The sequence below is a fragment of the Lathyrus oleraceus genome, chromosome 1, assembly GCF_024323335.1.
Source record: "Lathyrus oleraceus cultivar Zhongwan6 chromosome 1, CAAS_Psat_ZW6_1.0, whole genome shotgun sequence".
Lineage (NCBI taxonomy): Eukaryota > Viridiplantae > Streptophyta > Magnoliopsida > Fabales > Fabaceae > Lathyrus > Lathyrus oleraceus.
Window position 1 is genome coordinate 455041186 of NC_066579.1, and position 18810 is coordinate 455059995.

Genomic DNA, 18810 nt, shown 5'->3' on the forward strand with positions numbered 1-18810 from the left:
AACATTCCCTGTGCAAAAAGGACTTGGCCAATGCCAACATTCTAAGATTGGGCTATTGTGAACTAAGCCTTCATCTAATGCACACCTTGGGAATCTCTTGGGTTCATCTGCTACTCTATCTTTATGCTTAATTGTTATTTTGATCTTGTGTCTGGTGCTTTGTTCTGAGTTGATCAAGGAATATTTCATCTGATACATTGGAAGACAATCAAGACTGCTAGCTATTGGAGTTGCTTTCTTGGATGTAGCTATCTTAATTTGATGCCTTGATCTTCATGATGTATGCATATTGCTCATTGCTTATTGATTATTGCTTGATTAAAGTCCAAAGGAAAATGAGTTTCTATATGACATTCTTGTTTGTTGGATTGCATCCCATTGGTCAAATATTTTCAACTCTTAACTTTTAATTTATGCTTAGGATAACCTCTTCATCTCCTCCCACTTCTTAAATTGCAAAAACTTCTCCCTCTTTTCAAAACCTTTTTTTGCTTGTGATTTCAAAATTAGGCATGTTTTAATGGTTAGAAACTTTGGCCTTATGCCAATGAATTTTTCAAAATCTTTTCTTAAATCAAACTTGTAAATAAACTTAACCATATTGACTTAAATTTCAAAAGGAAGAAAGAACTAACAACTCCACCAAAAAATCTGGCCTTTTGTGCGTTTTCTTATTAATCTTTGTTAAAAGTAATTCACCAACTCACTTGAAATTTTTACCACGAACTACGAGGTTTTGATCCCTCATTTTTATGTTGGTACGTAGGCACAAGACCAAAGGTTTTGTCAAACACAAAAATATAATCCATGAATTCTTTTCTCATCCCCACACCCTATTTTTCTCAAACATCTTTTATACCAAACACACATGCACACATAAAAAATGGCTCCCTAGGAGTACCTGGGACACTTTGGGTGCTAACTCCTTCCCTTTGTGTAACCAACTCCTTTACATGTAATCTATGACATTTTATTAGTTTTGATTTGAAAACTTCTTATCTTTGGGTTTTGTTTGTACTTTTCCCTTTTCCTTTGGAAACAATAGAAGCGCGGTGGAGACTCTGGTTTTATTGACGTTAAGCTTATCCATAACTTGATGGTCATGAATTTACCGCTACACAATGCCACAGCTATGCAACAACCAAATAAAGGTACTGGGGATCTAAAAACCAAATAAAGGTTTTACTGGAGATCCAGGGTTCAATCACAAAATAATGCAAATCAAGGATGAAAATCCACAAAGGCTCTCAGCTGGAGAAAAATGATGAACTTCAAGGATAACAGCACATCAACTCTACTGGAGATAAACAATAAACTGCTTGGGGAAGGCAACAATGCTTCACACGTCAAGACTTACCGTTCTCGGATTGCTGTTGACATTCATTTTTCGAATTCAAAGTTATTAAAGTAAATGCCTTATTATTTCAGAAAAATGTTTATTTATTTCAAAAAAAATCTTCATAAAAATGCAATTTTATTAATTAGAAACAAATAAGAATAACAATAAATTGGGTAAAAGCTCAACTTTATTTAATAGAATGGTAGTCCGCAAATGAGAGGACTCAATGGATCCTTACAAAGTTTGAAAATGGTAATATACATGGAAAAAAGGCTACATTGAATACAATGATCATTACTCTCCCTACTGACTTTAAAATCCAAATGCGCTTTGTCCTCGGTTAAGAATGATGAATCAGAACCAACTGACTGACAATATTGCTTCAACGATCAGTTCTAGCTGGATGTAGTTACTTATCAATATCCCTAATTTTTGCCTAGATTTCTACAAGGTGGGGTACTCAATCTATCAGGATGATTTTTTTGTGTTATGTCTCTAATTTTTGCCTGGACCGCCCTTTCGGGTTTTTAATCCACCGAGACAGTCATTTTTTCCTAAGCTTCCCTTTCGGGTTTTCAACTTAGCAAGCTATTTTTTTTTCTTTTTTAGGCGAAGTATTTCTTGACTGCATCGACATTCACAGGACGAGCGAACTCTTCACCATCCATAGTTGTAAGAATTAATGCACCACCTGAGAAGACTCTCTTGACAACATATGGACCTTAAAAATTAGGAGTCCACTTGCCCCTAGAATCAAGTTTGAAAGATAAGATCTTCTTGAGCACAAGGCCGCCTTCTCGGAACACACGGTTAATTCGGTGGCTGATTCAATGGTTGAGGAGGTTGCATATCTGATTATTGTTGTTGAGGAGGCTGATTTGAAGGAGGTTGTCAGATGGTCCAGTCAGATGTTAATGTTGCTAATTCGGTCCCATCTGTTACTGCTGACACAAAGGTTACAACTCCTTCGACCGAGACCTCTGTGCACACCGACAGAGGATTCTCTAGAGGACCCATTGACCGATCAATGCTTATTGAGTATGCTGACCATGTGGCGTTACAAGTATGACAAGGGGAGGTATATGTCTTTTATGTTTAACTCTAATTTATTTATTATTGTGCCATGAAAGCTAGATGCTAATTTGTTTATGATGGATTATATATTATTTATATACTATTCAAACTTTTTCATCATAATTTTTTATTGCATAATATTTTTGATGACATAACTTAAACATCAAACATTAACTGAAATATAGATGCAACATCAACATTAACTTAAACATAACTTAAAAAAACAATGATAAATAAGAAAAACCTAAACACTGTTAGATGATTATGGACGTTTCAACATCTCTATTACGTCGTCAATAGATCTTGAAAGCCTAACATCTAACTCGATCGACCCCTTTGTTATCCTACGACAAAAGGATCTCCACATTTTCGTCGGTCTTCAACTCAATAAAGTTGTATTTCACCCTCCCGTCAGCATCAATTCAATCTTCACGAAACTCGATCTTTCTCACCTTCATAGTTTGAGTATCAAATAATAACTCATTCAACTTGAACGTCAGACTGACGAGAGATGTGGTGTCATCCGGAAGCCGAAACTCTACGAGAGGTGAAACTCCGCTAAAGTACACTTCTGCCTTAATTAAAAATTAAGGAAGATACATTTTTTGAGATATTTTTATCAAACATGACCCTCTATTCATACAACTTTGCGTTTATCCTGAACGTCCAAAAAAATCAAAAAAATCATCCTAACGAAAATTTCATTTAAGTTGAAATTTCCAATAGTCACGTATACATTTTAAAATTTCAAAAGCTAATGAAACAAATTAGAAATTTTGAAATATCCGAAATACCAAAAATTTAAAATACTATCAAATTTTTTGAAAATATACTAAATTTTTTATTAAGACTATCCAAAATTTTGTTCAAAATTTTTATTTAATTTTAAGTCATAGACAATTTGGACAATATGATAACTTGGGGGGAGTGGTAGGAAGAATTCACCAAAAAGAATTCTCAAAAACAAAGAATATAAAACGAAGAAAAACAAATTTGAGAGAATAAAAAAAATAGAAATTGAAATGAGAAACATTGTTTCTGCTCCCAAATCCTAATTTCACGATCGTTAGCGAGTTTCTGACTCACTCGCTACATGACTCAGCGCACATTTTCTTCATCGTCTTCTCCAATCAACAAATTCGACGTCTTCAATTTCGACGACGAAGAAGAAAACATCGAGAAAGTTTCTGAGAAGATGATTGAAAAATTCAAAAACCCTAACAATCCTACTTCCCCTCCCATTTCAAAATACCAATTCCTCGAGGCTTGTAAGTCACCCACTCCTCTTCCTTTTTCTTCAATTTCGATTCGTTGTTTATGATTCTTCGTTTGTTCGTCGATTCTCCGCAGTTGCGCATGGTTCACAATCTGAACGTCAATCAAAGCACTTCCCTGTTGAGCCAATTGATCTCGATGATGACTTAGGTTTGTAATATGTAATGTGTATATGTATATGTATCATTCATGCAAACATTTTAGTACATTTGCAAATTTGCAATTTTGGTTTACTTTAATTGCTCTCAATTTCTGTGCGATTTAGAAGATGATGAGGAAGAAGGAAAATTCACAACGGAGGAAGTTTTGGACAAGCCATTAGAGGTCAAGGATGATGATGCTGAGGACGACGATGGTGATGTTGAGGACGACGATGATGATGTTGAGGATGATGAAGTTGAGGACGATGATGAAGTTGAGGACGATGATGAAGTTGGGGACCATGATGAAGTTGGGGACCATGATGAATTTGAGGAGGATAATACTTGTATTGATAATCAAGCCAAAAATGCTAATACATGTTCAATTGATTCGTCACTGCAATATTTTGCAGATAAAGCTAACAATGGTTATGCTGAGTTTGAAGATAGCTACTTTGACCTGAAAGTAATTACTCCATGCACGTTATTGTTTTTTTTTTCTTTTTCACATGATCATGTTTTTTTCCTTATGTAGAGAGTTATTGTTTAGGACTGTTGATTGATTTTTGTTTCAGAATCAGTCACTTCATGCACTTTCTGATGATGAGGACGAAGATGATGATGATAGTAGTGAAATGAGTGTGTCTTCAAATTCTACTTTTGATCCTTCAAACTTTGAAGGTATTTTTATTAAAGCTTTAAGATTTTTTAAGTGACATTTAGAATTCTTAATTATATAATCAGTATTAAGAGTCTCTTATTTTGTACTGGTTTCCCATTTATGAATTGTTTTTCTTGTGTTTTCAGATTGCTTTGAAGACGAGTTAGTGAAGGTGGACTCTACTGCATTTAAAATTGTAAGTGTAATTTGTAATGTTTTTATGATTAATTGCTTAGTGGTTTTACCTATCTGCTGATGGCTGTAATCTGTGGAGGAAATATGTTTAATCTTCTGCTTTAGGGGTGAATAAAATAAAATAAAATGTTAATATGACATGTTAAACGATAGTGATTCGACCGCAGAAGTGGTATAGATCAAGAAACAGAAATTAGGCAGGTGGGAGAGAAGTATGAGATGGGGAAGACAATAAACACAGGTGCATTGTAATAAAAAAATATGATTTCTTTCTATTTTTGATTTGTTGTTGATTTTGAAAGACAATTAGTCATCAGATAATTTATTAAATGATAAATTTGGGACATTTAACTTAGAAGAAGTGTAGATGGGAAATATATCAGACATTTCATCATTTTATGGAAACTTTTTTTGGATATCAAAATTTCAAAAAATCACTTAATTTTGAAGCTATTTCAAATAATTTTCATAAAAATCATTTTTGAGATAAAACTTTTTGACAAAATTGCAATTTTGACTATGTTTTGATCTTCAATAATGTGTGTTTATGTTATAGGATGTCAAAATTAGTCTTTCAGTTTAGAAAAAACGAGTATAGAAAAACTTGTAATATTTTGAAAAACGGTTTTATAAAATCTATTTTTGAAAATACAAAGAAAAAATCCATTTTTTAGAGCTAAAACAAACAGGCTCCTTATCTCGTTACTCGGTCTCTTTAAAAACAGTGTGTTTGAACAACTAGATTTTAGCTGTATACGGGAGTTATAGATTTTCAATTGGAATTTGTTTTTATTTTGTGCTCAATCTTGTTCTTTCATGCGTTGGAAACATAGAACTTTATAACACATGGACATCTTAAATGTTGATTTTTCTGGCTAACTGTCCGAGTTACTCTTTTCAATGTGCAGGATGAAATACAAAAGGTGGTTGATGTCCTCCCTTATTTTATTCAATATGAGGAGTTATATTCCACCTGTTCTCGGTTAATATTCACGTGCAGCTCCATTAAACTTGAAGGCCCAACAAACAATCAAACTGGGAAACCTTTTAAAATTGAGTGGGAAACTGACGATATTATAAAAATTGAATCACATTGGTTTGAAAAGGTAAATTGCTCAGTTATTTATTTATATATTTATTTTTTACATTAATCCGTTAGTGATAAATTTGATTGTCGTCTGCTTTGTATGTAGATTGAAACAGCATCAATCAACCTTTTCCTTAGATCAAAAGATTTTGAAGAAGTTGGCATTACAAATGAAAAACCAGGTGTGACTGCTTTTGAAAATATATCAGTGATCTTTTTAATACTTATGAAGGATCTAATATTTTATACCCTTTATCTACTAACTAGTGACACTAGCAGGTTTACTGTAATCAATTGTTTGCCTATTGTTTGCTTAGTTAACTTGAATAGCAGAATGAGCAAAAAAAGAAGATTGTGTTTTTAAGAAATCCGCCATAGCTGAAGGTGTATTATTGTGGATTTAGCCTCTGGTTCTCGACTTCGGAATACAAATATTTTCTTGGCCTACTATAGTTTAGAGCCAAGTTAACTGCTTAAACGGCGGTTGGTGTTAATGTTCAATAGATAATAATCAAGCGATTTTTTGCTCCTTATTTTTAAATTTAGGAATGTTTATAGCTACTTTTACATTTCTATACAAATTCCTATATGTATATGGGGATGCTTTGACTCATCACTTTTCATCTGAATTAATGTTCATGCAGGCTGTAAGCTGTTGAAATTTGCAGTTTATGATTCATGTTGGTCCAGGGCTGAGGAGGCTATCAAATTATTGGATATGAGATACACAAATATCTGGAGTACAGTTTTTGAGTAAGAATTTTATTGTTTAAAACACATGTTTGTAAAGTATATTTTGTAAGTTAAATGATGTTTGCCTTACTACCTGAATCAAATATGTTTTTTGGGAAGCAACATTCAAATTGTTTCGTCATCACTGATAAAAGAAATGAAAAGCAAAGCTGAAAGGGTATCTATTGGTGTCATGCGTTCTTCTTTATTTAATGTTTGATTCAATAGGATATTCATTTCCAAGATAGATGTTAGTTCGTGGAATGTATCCAATAATTATTTTAACTCTTTATAAAATCATTTCCATTGATCTTTCTCAAATACATCTTTTACTAACTAAAAACACAATTATCATATAGGTACGACGAATCTTCGTTATGCCTTACCAATTATTGACACAAAATTGTATGTTTTTGTTGCACATTATTAGTAGAAAGAATATATTCTAATTTAGGTGGGGGAAAGATTAACTATGTCAACTTGTTATGATCACAAGTATTTTTTCTCTATGTAGATTGTTATAATCACATATTGACTAGTGACTTTGAAGCACAAGTGCTCCAAAATTCATGTCGTACCCGGTACTCGTGGATAAGTATCGAGTATGGACCAAAATTGAAATTTAAAATAAAAAGGTGGGTACTTCATTTGGGTACTTGTAGGTACTTTTTTAACACGTACCCATGGTCTAATAAATAAGTATATATTTGTCTTTCACTATAAAAAATTAGGTTTTATTATTATTTGAAGATGTTGATACTATTCCTATTATATTGTATATTCTTTCCCTAATATTTTACTATATACATAACATTTATCTGAGTCCTTTATGTAAATATCATCTTTTTAACCTGATTTTGTTGATTCTGTATATTTATTTTTTTGATTTGTGATAAAGTAAATTATGAAAGATACTCTCTTGTATTTCAGTTTGTTAAATATCATACTTATGAAAGATATTTCATTGTATATTTTTAATACCTTAGTTGTTTTTCAAAACTAGGTATCCCGTACCCGGTACTGTACTCATATCCATGCAACTTAGACTCCTGATTTTGTTAACGTATCTTGACTGCGTGGCATCTTGATTTTTATCAATTTCCCTTATGCCTGTGTCATGTCATATTCACATCATACTATGCATCTAATCTTCATAGATACTTAACTAAACAAAAGGTTGTTGAGAAATATTGTAATGCATTAATTAATATCATTATTATATTTCCTTCTTGCAGCATTGATACAGATAACTTTGGAAATAATTCTGCATTGGGACAGGGTAGTTTGTTCTCTCTGAGGGATTATTTTCCCATGTAAGTTGAACAAACATTTCTATTTCCTTTGTTTGATATCTGTTGAACTACTATCTGTTTTACATCGAATGTTATTTAGTCAACTTTTCAATTTTGATCCCTTGTTATGTTAATAATATTAATAATAATAATAATAATAATAATAATAATAATAATAATAATAATAATAATAATAATAATAATAATAATAATAATAATAATAATTTTGCAAAAGTTTATGGTAGTTTGTTAATGCTGCTTGTCTATGATATTTGCTTTGACGGTTATATGAGCCAGAATTTCTTCAGTCCTTGGTAACTATTGAAAGTATAGTTTTTTGTTTTGCCTCCCCAGTATATATATTTTTTCTGTAACTTTTAGGGCTTTATAAACTATGCATGAAAACCATCAACGAGACTGCACCTAATTCGAATTCCTTTTGATTTTTTGGTTCTTGACATAGAAATAGAACCTCTTTAATAATGTGTTGAAGAGTTCGATTCTTGTTGCCAATGCTCATAATCCCAAACATAACATTTCTGCTTAAGGAAAGGTGGGCTTGGTCACAGGTTCTGACTTTAGGTGTTGTTTTGGGCGGTAGGTATATAAATAAAAACTGTTGTGAGCTTGTTTTTACCTGCCACTCCAGGAAGCTTGGTTTTCACAGTTAAAACCTTTTACCTTGGTTTTTTTTTATGACAACTTATTTTTGGTTATTGGACTTTTTTATCAGTGTCACTCCACAAAGCTTGGTTTTCACAGTTAAAACCTTTTAACTTGGGTGTTTTTTATGACAACATATTTTTGGTTCTAGGACATTTTTATCAGTGCTGTATTGATTGATAGCTGTTGAAAGGAAATTGCTTGATAATGTAATATAATGTGATATTATCCAGTTTTGATGAATCATTTGAGGAGGTTATTTATCCAAAGGGGGAACCTGATGCTGTTTCCATTAGTAAGAGAGATGTTGCACTTTTACAGCCAGAGACATTCCTCAATGACACTATCATTGACTTTTATATCAAGTAAGTATGACGGAAGAAATTGTAACTTTCTGATGGATTCCATAGATGATGCGCTAACTAACTCCAATTGTCCTGTTCAGAAAGTAGTGTTTACCCTCTATTTGTCTCTCATATATGCACATACATAATCTTTATAATCTCATCACTTGTACTCTTTTCCATCCCTTAGCTTGAAAGTTGTTTAATTTGTTATTCTTGATAGTGTTGATTGCCTATTTGTTTCACCATTTTCTTTTCAAATGGAATAACTCCTCAAATACCTCTTTATTTGAAGCTTCATATGAATTGGGATTTGCTGAATCTGGTGTATCTGTAGGTATTTGAAAAACAAACTTTCCACTGATGAGCAGAAGAGGTTTCACTTTTTCAATAGCTTCTTCTTTCGAAAGTTAGCTGATTTAGATAAAGATCCTTCAAGTGCTTCTGATGGCAGAGCAGCTTTTCAACGTGTACGTAAATGGACAAGGAAAGTTAACCTTTTTGAAAAGGATTATATCGTGATTCCCGTAAACTACAGGTAAGAGCCTAAAACAATATTTTGCTAGCAAATATGGTTTCTGCAGCATCTTTAGAGTTATTTATGTATCTTGATGACAGTCTTCACTGGAGTTTGATTGTCATCTGTCATCCTGGGGAAGTGCCGTGCTTCAGAGGCAAGATATCTTTCATTTAAGTTGTTGTTTTATGGTTTATTTGGACGTTCTTTAATTTAAGTTGTTACTTTATGGTTTATTTGGGCGATCTTCATTTTATTTGATTTTCTTGTAGATGAAGAAATTAAAGAATCTTCCAAAGTACCTTGCATCTTGCACATGGACTCCTTGAAAGGACATCATAAAGGTCTTAAGAATGTTATCCAAAGGTAGCTTGCTGATAGCCAAATTTGACAAAAAATCAATGTCTGTTTTATAGTGTATGATAATTCGGAGGTCTGATAACAAAGATTCATTGCCCTTTTTCTTTTCCTCTTCAGATTTTCATTCCATGCAAAAATTGATGTTCTGCTTTGATGGCCCAAATTTTGGGCTGTTTAATTTAATGCATTAAGATGCCTTATAAGGCCCACTTTATCTCAAATCCAATCCATTTGACCCAACGAATAAAAAATTGGCAGATCCCTAGGGAAACAAATGTACCAATGACCAGTCCTTGGGATTTTGAAAATTATTTTCATTCTCGAGAATATCTGCATGAAAATGTTTTCATGTTTAGCACATCATCTAAAAAATTTCCAATCCAAAAGTTTTGCTCAACATTCACTCACTTTCATTCTTCTGGGGGAAGTGGGTATGCTGCTTTCCCATGGTACGGTAACACTTTCTAGTGTCATTTTACCAAACTGTTGCCATTTCTTTGATCGCGGTGACCACATGCCATTGTCTATCACTGCTACTGCTGGTAGTGGGTTCCGATTTCTAACTGCCATTAAATGCTACTGGGGATTGACAATGATCAGTAAATTCTGCCTCTATCCTTGACCACAATACCAGAATCCAGCTTCCATCACACTTCTCCAAAATCTAGTCATTCTAAGTACAACCGCATTCTGCTACTCCGCTATTGCTGATCACCAGAATTCAGCTATCCTCTGTTATTACCAATAGTTTGACTGTTGAGTTTGGTCAACTTCATCAGTCACAAGTCTTGTCACCTACACCTGACAACAGTTAAGAGTGGCTGGCGACTTTTGCCAGTATGCCGATCACTGATAAACAGAATCCGACCAACAACCCGTCACTGTCAATGATCAATGTCATTCATGGTTATGTTCATGTCAAACAAACATAATTGAAGTCCATATTAAACTAATGGTTACCTTGCAAGTTATTGATGCATTGACATTGGAAGTTTCATAATCGGTGACCAAACAACTTAGCTTGTATTAAAATTGTCCGAAGAACCATGAGCTTGGATGGTTCACAAGGCTTTTTTGGCTGAGTTATTTCATTGAGCCACTGCAGAAAATTGTATTAACCCAATATAGTAAAAATAAAACTAATAAAGTAAATGCTTGTTTGAGTGAATTTCATTTGTTTTCTGTCATCGCAGAGTCTGACACTGCTTTCTTCCATATATTGTATAATGACAGCTACCTGTGTGAAGAATGGAAAGAGAGACACCCCAATATGGTGGATGACATTTCTTCTAAGTTTTTACAGCTGCGGTTCATCTCACTAGAGGTAGCGTCTCTCCATCTGAATCTAACAAATTCAGTTCAACTTTTTATTGACTTCTGTTTTTCCTTCTATTTTTTTTCCAGCTTCCTCAGCAAGGGGACTTGTATGATTGTGGTCTATTTTTGCTTTACTACGTGGAACGTTTTCTGGAGGAAGCTCCTATCAAATTTAACCCTTTCAATATAACGATGTACTCCAATTTTGTGAGTGACTTTGTATTGGACTAAAACTTGAATCGACGAGGTTTAGTCTCATTTTGAAATTTCAATGATATAATGTTGACTCTTCATTTTAATTTTATATTTCAAGCATCACTATTGTTATTGGTATCTACAATTCATGATTTTCTAATCCAATTCCATTAAGTGTTATGTGAAATGAGAATTTTAGGACAATCATGACAATATTTTTGCTGCTATGATCCTCTGTTTTTTCATGGATTTAGGAAGTAAACTGCAACTGAAATAGCATTTTTTGAATATGTTGGTCACAAACTTTGTTCAAGTATTTTACTAGATAAGCCGTTTAATCACATAATATACATGGACTGTAAGCAATAATGTATAATTGTTCCTTGGTGCAGAATTTATTACTTAAATGCAAGTTATACTTTTATTGTGATACTTCATTCTTTTCCCTCACGCCCCTTCTCCTGACGGTTGTAAGGCACTTGTATGCTTAAAATGTTGCATACACTGTTGTATTATATTTTTTACTTGAACCTGTCGCATCAGATTGTGTCTGGTGCTACTGCTCAATCATACTTATGAATAACTGGCTTTCAGTTGACTCACATTTGATTTTTTTTTTTCATTCAGTTGACTAGTAACTGGTTCCTTCCGGCTGAGGCTTCTCGGAAAAGATCTCATATACAGAAATTAATTTATGATATATTTGAAAATAGTTCTTTGCAAGCCCCCCCTGTTGATTGCCATGGCAAAGGTCCTCTCTCGTCAGTGTCCGATGTTATTGAGTACAGAGCAGAAGCAGGTTCATCTGGAGCAAGCTGTTATCCTATTATGTGGCATGAGAATCCTTCTAATGGCTCTACTGAGACTGATATTCAGTTCCCAATTGTTTCACCCGTAAGAGCTGCATCATGGGTGAGGGAACCTGAAATTATTTTCAAGGATTTGCAAGTACCAGCCGTATCTCCACATGTTGATTGTCGGCAGATGTCAGTGTCTCATCAAAGAGGATTCATGTCACCAGTAGAGGTATTTTAGTCATTGCTTTGATTGATTACTGTAATTATTTCATAGCTATTTATCTGTAGTATATTACATCTTTGCTGGAACGGTTTTTAGGCATTCTACTTGACATTTAATCTACCATGATGCCACACACATTTTTCTCTAGACCACCCGAAGAACTTGACGTATCCTTTGATGCAGGAAACTGAAGAGTTTGGTGATGAAAATGCTATATCAATAGTGAGAACAAATTCTCAAGTAGGCACTTTGGCATCGGATTTCCCATCCACATCATATATAGGTAAAGATCATAGAGATCCAGAAACAACACAGCAGGGATTCTCTATGAATTTTGTGGAATCTGTCAATGACCTTTCATATTCAAAAACTGCTAGTATACCTTGGGACAGATTGGATTCAGGTATTCTTGAAGACCAGCCTCTGGAGAAAATTGAGGAGTCTAACATTCCAAACAAGATAGCACTTGAGGAGATTGCAGACTCTGTTGTTCTTGATTCTCAAGATTCAAATGACGGGCATGAGATTGATGCATGTGTGAAATCAAATTCCTCACTCGGAGAAAATTTAAATTCTGTCACCCATCAAATATTGGACTTTGCTCAGAATACTACTAGTGTTGGGGATGATAGTCTACTTGGCAAGAGAGAGCCGACACTAACATTCGAACCTCAGGAACATGATGACAAAAGACGGAAGCTTATGGATGAATCAGGTGGTCCTAGTCGACGATTCACAAGGAGGATGTTGAAAGAACCATGCTTAATCTAATATCATGTGAATAATAGTATTAACAACAGTGGAAATTCGATGTTAATATCTGGAATTGAAGACTGAGGAGGGGTAGAAGAGAAATATGAGTATAGATTAAAGAGCTGTGTTGGTACCAACATGTGGCCCGCCCTTGATTAGTGAATACTTTTGCGTAGACACATGCCTGAGTTGCTTCACATCTGCAGGATGACTTATAAAAATGTGGATATTTTTTTCATAGTTTTGGTGGGACTAGGAAAGTATAGAGTGAATATGTCAAGTGTGACATAGAAAATTGGATGATGACGTATCACATGGGTGATTAATTCATGGGACGGTTTTAGGCTCTTTTTGGTATCTCCAACTAGTTAGATTATAGTTTATTGGATAAACCATCAATTTAGTCTTTAAACTAGTACTACTATTTTCAATTTATTCTATAAACTATTTAAATTTAGTAAGTCTTCTTAAATATATAAAATCTGTCAATTTATTCCTTGTTATTAAGATGTTGGAGACCAAACACAATTCATTTGATCAAATAAGCATGTAAAGTTGTCCAACACGCACACGTGCGCATACACACACGTCGAAGACAAACACTATTTCAGCTTCGACACAAAGAATTACAAATTTAATGCACCACCTAATTTATTGTGTCTAAGCTTTCTACATTCATCATTGTTCTTAATCTCTTGAACAATTTGATTTGCACATCCTTCATCATTATATCTGTAATCGGATTCTCTGATCTGCAATGCTCTAGGCTTAACTTTCCATTCGTTTGCTACCTGCTCTCTTAGGTAATGAAACCTTATTTAGATGTGTTTTCTTCTTCCGTGTGCTATCGGATTCTTTACCAGGTTGATAGCTAACATGCTGTCGATCTTCATGGTCATTGCTCCATGATTCTTCCCTGTAATTTCTTCGATTGGATTCATCATCCATGTTGCTTGACATGTATATAACGAATTTGCTATGTATTTAGCCTCACATGATGATAAAGCTACCATTGATTCCTTTCTCGAATTCCATGCGACTGACGCACCACCCAACATGAACACATATCATGTTGTCGATTTTATATCTTCAGCGTCACTACACCAACTAGAGTCAGTGTAGTCCACAAACTTGCATTATTTTCCTTCATCGATTGAAGGAAACAAAATACAATAGTTGAGTCTTCCTTTAAGATACCTTAGTATCCTCTTGGTGGTTGCAAGATGAGATGCCTTCGACTTCTGCATGGATTTGTTGACCATGCCTAAATCTGGCCTTGTGTGACAGAGGTATCTAAGTGATCAAATGAGTCTTATGTACTGTGTTGAGTCAACATTATCCTCATCTGAGTCCTTCGACAGTTGCAATCTGGGCTCAACTGGAGTCGAAGTTGGATTGCAATCTTGCATCTCAAGTCTCTTGAGTATTTCACCTGCATATCTTCTTTGGTGCATCATCAAGCCTATAATACTCTTGTAGAGTTCAATACCAAGGAAGTATGAGAGATTTCCCAAGTCTGACATTTCAAACTCCTTAGTTAAGTCATGTTTGAAGTCTTCGATCTCCTTCTTGCAACTGTTTGTTATCATCGGGTCATCAACATAGAGATACAATATAAGCAACTCACTCCCGCTTCTCTTGACATACACACCATGCTCTGTCGTGCACTCATTAAACTCTTTCTCTCTTAGAAAGCCGTCTATTTTCATGTTCCACGCTCTTGGAGCTTGTTTTAGTCCATACAAAGCTTTATGCAGCCTGTATACTATTCTTTCTAAGTCCTATTTCACAAACCCAACTGGTTGTGTTACATACACCTATTTGTTTAGAAGGCCATTTAGGAATGCATATTTCAGGTCCATTTGACACATCGACTAGTTATGCATATTTGTTAGACCAACAACCAATATGATTGTTTTGATTCTAGCTACCAGTGCAAAAACTTCATCATAGTCGATTCCTTCTTTCTGAAGAAATCCTTTTGCTACAAGTCTTGCCTTGTGTCGAATTACTTCACCTTTTGGATTTAGCTTGACTTTGTATATCCATTTCACATCAACTGCCTTCTTCCTTTTTGGCAATTTAACTAATGATCATGTATCATTGTCTTTTATGGGTTTTATCTCATCCACCGTAGCATTCATCTATTAGAACAAGATTGGTTCTACAACTATCCTTAAATTTTGATGATAACAAAGTGTAAGAGAATAATTTTGTACTCTAACCATTTTGCTGAGTGTGTAGAAAAATTAGAACATATTCTGACTCTGAAGATGTCCAGACTCTAAACCAAATATTAGAAGCGTCCAAACAAGTCAACTCTGATCTATCAGGTAAACGTTTTAAATAGAAGTTCTATAGACTGACTCTGATATAAAATCTTTGACTATTTGCCTATGTGAAGTCTCAGAACCCAGCATCCAAAGACTATGAAGTCTCACCAAAATATTATGAAGATAGACCTTGGAAATGATACTCAAGCTTCAACAAAAAATGTTAGAAGCCTTTGAATGGCAGTTGTCTAAAAGTCAACAAAATATTTAATGCGACACAAGTACAAAAGAAAATTTACTTTTTTCCAAAAAGTACTGCACTCTGTGCCAAAGAAGTCTTCAGCGTCCAATTATCTTCACCAACTATAGGCTACAACTCCACTCTAATATTTTGTTTGAAGTGATCTTCATGCAACAAATACTTGGTGGATATTTCATCTTCACATCCAAAAGATCTATTTTGCATCTATTTAAAGAGGACCCTGAAGATTGAAGACATAACTTTTTGACACACACACACACTGAATATTGATCAACGCTCACACTCAGGAAATACAAAATAGAAAATAAGAAGTGATACTTACACTTATACACTTAGAACAAAATTTCATTTAATATTCTTGTTAAGTGTAGAACTTGATTGTAAACTTGTGTATCTTCTTATCTAAATCATCTGTAAACACAAAACTAGTTATTACAACTTTGATTGTAATCCTCAAGCGACCAAGTTAGGTTAGGATCTTGAAAAGTCAATAATGGGTCGTTATTGAGGTTGAAATATTCTTAAGCGACCAAGTAGGTTAGGTCTTAAGGATTCAGTGACCATCAATTTTCTTAGGAGACCAGTTGGGTTAGGGTCCTGAAGAAGTTTGTAACAGGTTGTCATTGCATTTGTAATAAGGTTTGATTATTGGATTAAGTCTCTGTCTAAGGAAAATCACCCAGGTGGGTGGACTGGAGGTAGCCTTGATAACGATGAACCAGGATAAAAATCCTTGTGTTCTTTATCATTTTGTTCATTACTTTAAGCTATTGTTTTGGGGTTGCGAAAAAATTTCATTCTTAAAATCCAATTCAAACCCCCATTTCTTGTGTTTCTTGAACCTTCAATTGGCATCAGAGTGCCATTTCTGATTTTGATAACTCTGTGTCAAACACTTAACCGTATCAGATAAAGATCCAACTTTTATTTGAAACACACAATAATTACTATTCTACCAAACCTCCAATCTTTGGTGGAGAAAAATTTGATTATTAGAAGGATAGAATTGAAAGTTTCTTCCTTGTGTTGATGATGACCTATGGGTTATAATGTTAAATGGTTACACATATCCTGTAGATGATAGCGATAATAAGCTTGAAAGAAACAAAATGAATGATCAACACAAGAAAGATCACAATAATCAACATAGATCCATAACTATATTGCTGAATGTCATTTCCTACTACGAGTATGAAAAGATAACAAATAAAGACTCTGCTAAGTCTATATTTGATTTTTTAAGAATGACTCATGAAGGAACTAAGCAAGTTAAAGAGACAAAATCCTTGACCTTGTTCCAAAAATATGAATCCTTCAAAGTGGAAGATGATGAAATGGTTGAGGAAATGTTCTTAAGATTTCAAACTCTCGTGGCTGGATTGAAAGTCTTAAACAAAGGCTATACCACTGCATGTAAATAAAATCATTAGAAGTCTGCCTAAGAAATGGAGACTGATGGTGATAACACTAAAAGTGTCAAAATACCTGAACAAGACTACTCTGGAGGAACTTATAAGTTCTCTAAGAAGTCATGAAATTGAACTTGAGGAAGATGCGCCTCAAAAAAAAGGTGAAGAACGTGGCTTTAAAATCCAAAGATAAAAATGAGAAGACCAAAGCTTTTCAAGTTAAATGATCAGTGCATTTTGATGCACTTTCTTCTACTATTATACTTAGGCAAATCTATAGTTTATTATATTATTTTTAATATTTTAGTGTGTTTAATATTTAAGTTTATTTTTGCCTTTATTTTATTTTCGCACTTTATTTTCAGCATAAATAGTTATTTGATACCTTATCACTATGCAGATCATAACTTGGGCTATAGGAGTCGGATTGACACGTCCCAATATGTGTTGGAAAGCTAAGAGAAAGAACTACAAATTTCATGTTGAAGTCAAAAGCAGATTCAGAATGAAGAAGGATCGAATAATTCGTTGAAGTTTCAGACTTAATTAAAATAGTTAGTTTGAGTCAGTTTTTGTAATTTTCGGGCCGAATCCTATAAGGGCCCGAATTTGCCTTTTATTATATTAGGTCTTTCACTACTATAGTAATCCTAATTCTGAATTTTGATGATACAATATTGCTTAGAAGATTCCATGGAGAGCTAATTCCCAAAGAGCTGATTTGTTGTATTCGAATTCCACTTTGAGGTTTTTATTAATTTCAGTTTAATTTCAATCTCTTTTCAATTCTTCCTATAAACTCGTTTGCTTAATTCGATTAATTTCGTTTGCTTAATTCGATTGTTTCTTATATGATAGAGTTGATTAAATTTGATTGTTTATATGATCCTTAACTATAATCACGTTAGCGTAGCTTTTTCGTTATCGTGTTTGATTAAGTCGTGTTTGCTTAATTCGCGTCTGCTTAAATCCGTTTGCTTAATTCGGAAATTAGGAACATACATCATATAATACCAATTTGCGCTTGTCAGTGGGTATTGTAATCGAATGAGATTGAATCCGCTAGGGAATTGAAATTATAAGAATCAATGATAAGTCGGAAATCGATACAATAAATTAGCTTATTTATCAATTTTGTCTTTACCTTTAATCATCTTCGATTTAAGTTTTGAACCTTAAAAACCCCTTATTTCTATTCGTTTGGTTATAACATTCAAGAGTCCTTGTGATACGATATTCGAGTGTCGCTTCCGTTTTACTACACTTTTAAACTCGTTTTTGACCCGTGTGCGACAGCCGATCAAATTGGCGCCGTTGCCGGTGACTCTTGTAGATCTTAATCATTAGTATAGTCTAATCATTATTATAGTTTTAGGTGTTATATTTTAGCATTTTTTTTCCCTAACTTTCTTGCGTTTTGGTCTTTTTGTGTTTTAGGATAAAAAAAATCAGTTTTAAAAAAAAATCGTCTCAGATTATTCGAATTTTTTGTCGATTCATTAGGAAAAAATCAAGGATTAAAAATCTTTATTTAGGGACTAAATAGTGGGAACCGTTCTAAAAATCCGAAATTCCTTATTTTTCTATTTTTTATGATTTATTTTCTGTTTTGATAGTTTCAGAAAATTCCGCAAAAATTCTCAAAATTCTTAATTGACGTTATTAGATTAATTTTCGTGTTTTTGTATTTTTTTCCTTTTATTTTAATAGTTTTTTTTTTCGTATTTCAATTGTTTTTTTAATAGGGACATTATCAGTATTTTTTTATTTGTTGTTGCATTGCTGAATTAGTTGTGTTTTCTCATTGTTTGTTGATTTTTTTTCTTTTCTATTGAGTTTAACATGGCTGATCAAAGAACTCTGAGAGAACTTGTTGCCCCTGATGTTGATTATAATGATTTG

General features: G+C 33.7%; 1 protein-coding gene across 2 annotated transcripts; it reads left to right on the top strand.

Moving 5' to 3' along the window:
• Nucleotides 1-3356: 3356 nt before the first annotated feature.
• Nucleotides 3357-13421, top strand: LOC127084379 (probable ubiquitin-like-specific protease 2B). Of its 2 annotated transcripts, none has more exons than XM_051024824.1 (17): nt 3357-3681; nt 3764-3838; nt 3957-4294; nt 4404-4509; nt 4636-4685; nt 5593-5790; nt 5878-5953; nt 6416-6524; nt 7739-7816; nt 8692-8823; nt 9140-9340; nt 9421-9476; nt 9592-9685; nt 10913-11003; nt 11084-11203; nt 11819-12217; nt 12395-13421. In XM_051024824.1, exons 1-17 carry the CDS (start codon nt 3507-3509, stop codon nt 12980-12982), a joined length of 2886 nt encoding a protein of 961 aa, XP_050880781.1. In that variant the 5' UTR covers nt 3357-3506; the 3' UTR covers nt 12983-13421. The 2 variants fall into 2 exon arrangements, with proteins under 2 accessions (XP_050880781.1, XP_050880774.1); XM_051024817.1 differs by having other exon boundaries at nt 3358-3681; nt 3954-4294.
• The last annotated feature ends 5389 nt before the right edge of the window (nt 13422-18810 follow it).

Excerpts from the sequence above, each read along its gene's own strand:
- LOC127084379 (XM_051024817.1), top strand. The coding sequence starts at position 3,507 with ATGACTCAGCGCACATTTTCTTCATCGTCTTCTCCAATCAACAAATTC. Across the intron at positions 9,341-9,420 it reads GTGATTCCCGTAAACTACAG|TCTTCACTGGAGTTTGATTG; the intron begins GTAAGAGCCTAA and ends TCTTGATGACAG. Across the intron at positions 9,686-10,912 it reads CTTAAGAATGTTATCCAAAG|CTACCTGTGTGAAGAATGGA; the intron begins GTAGCTTGCTGA and ends GTATAATGACAG.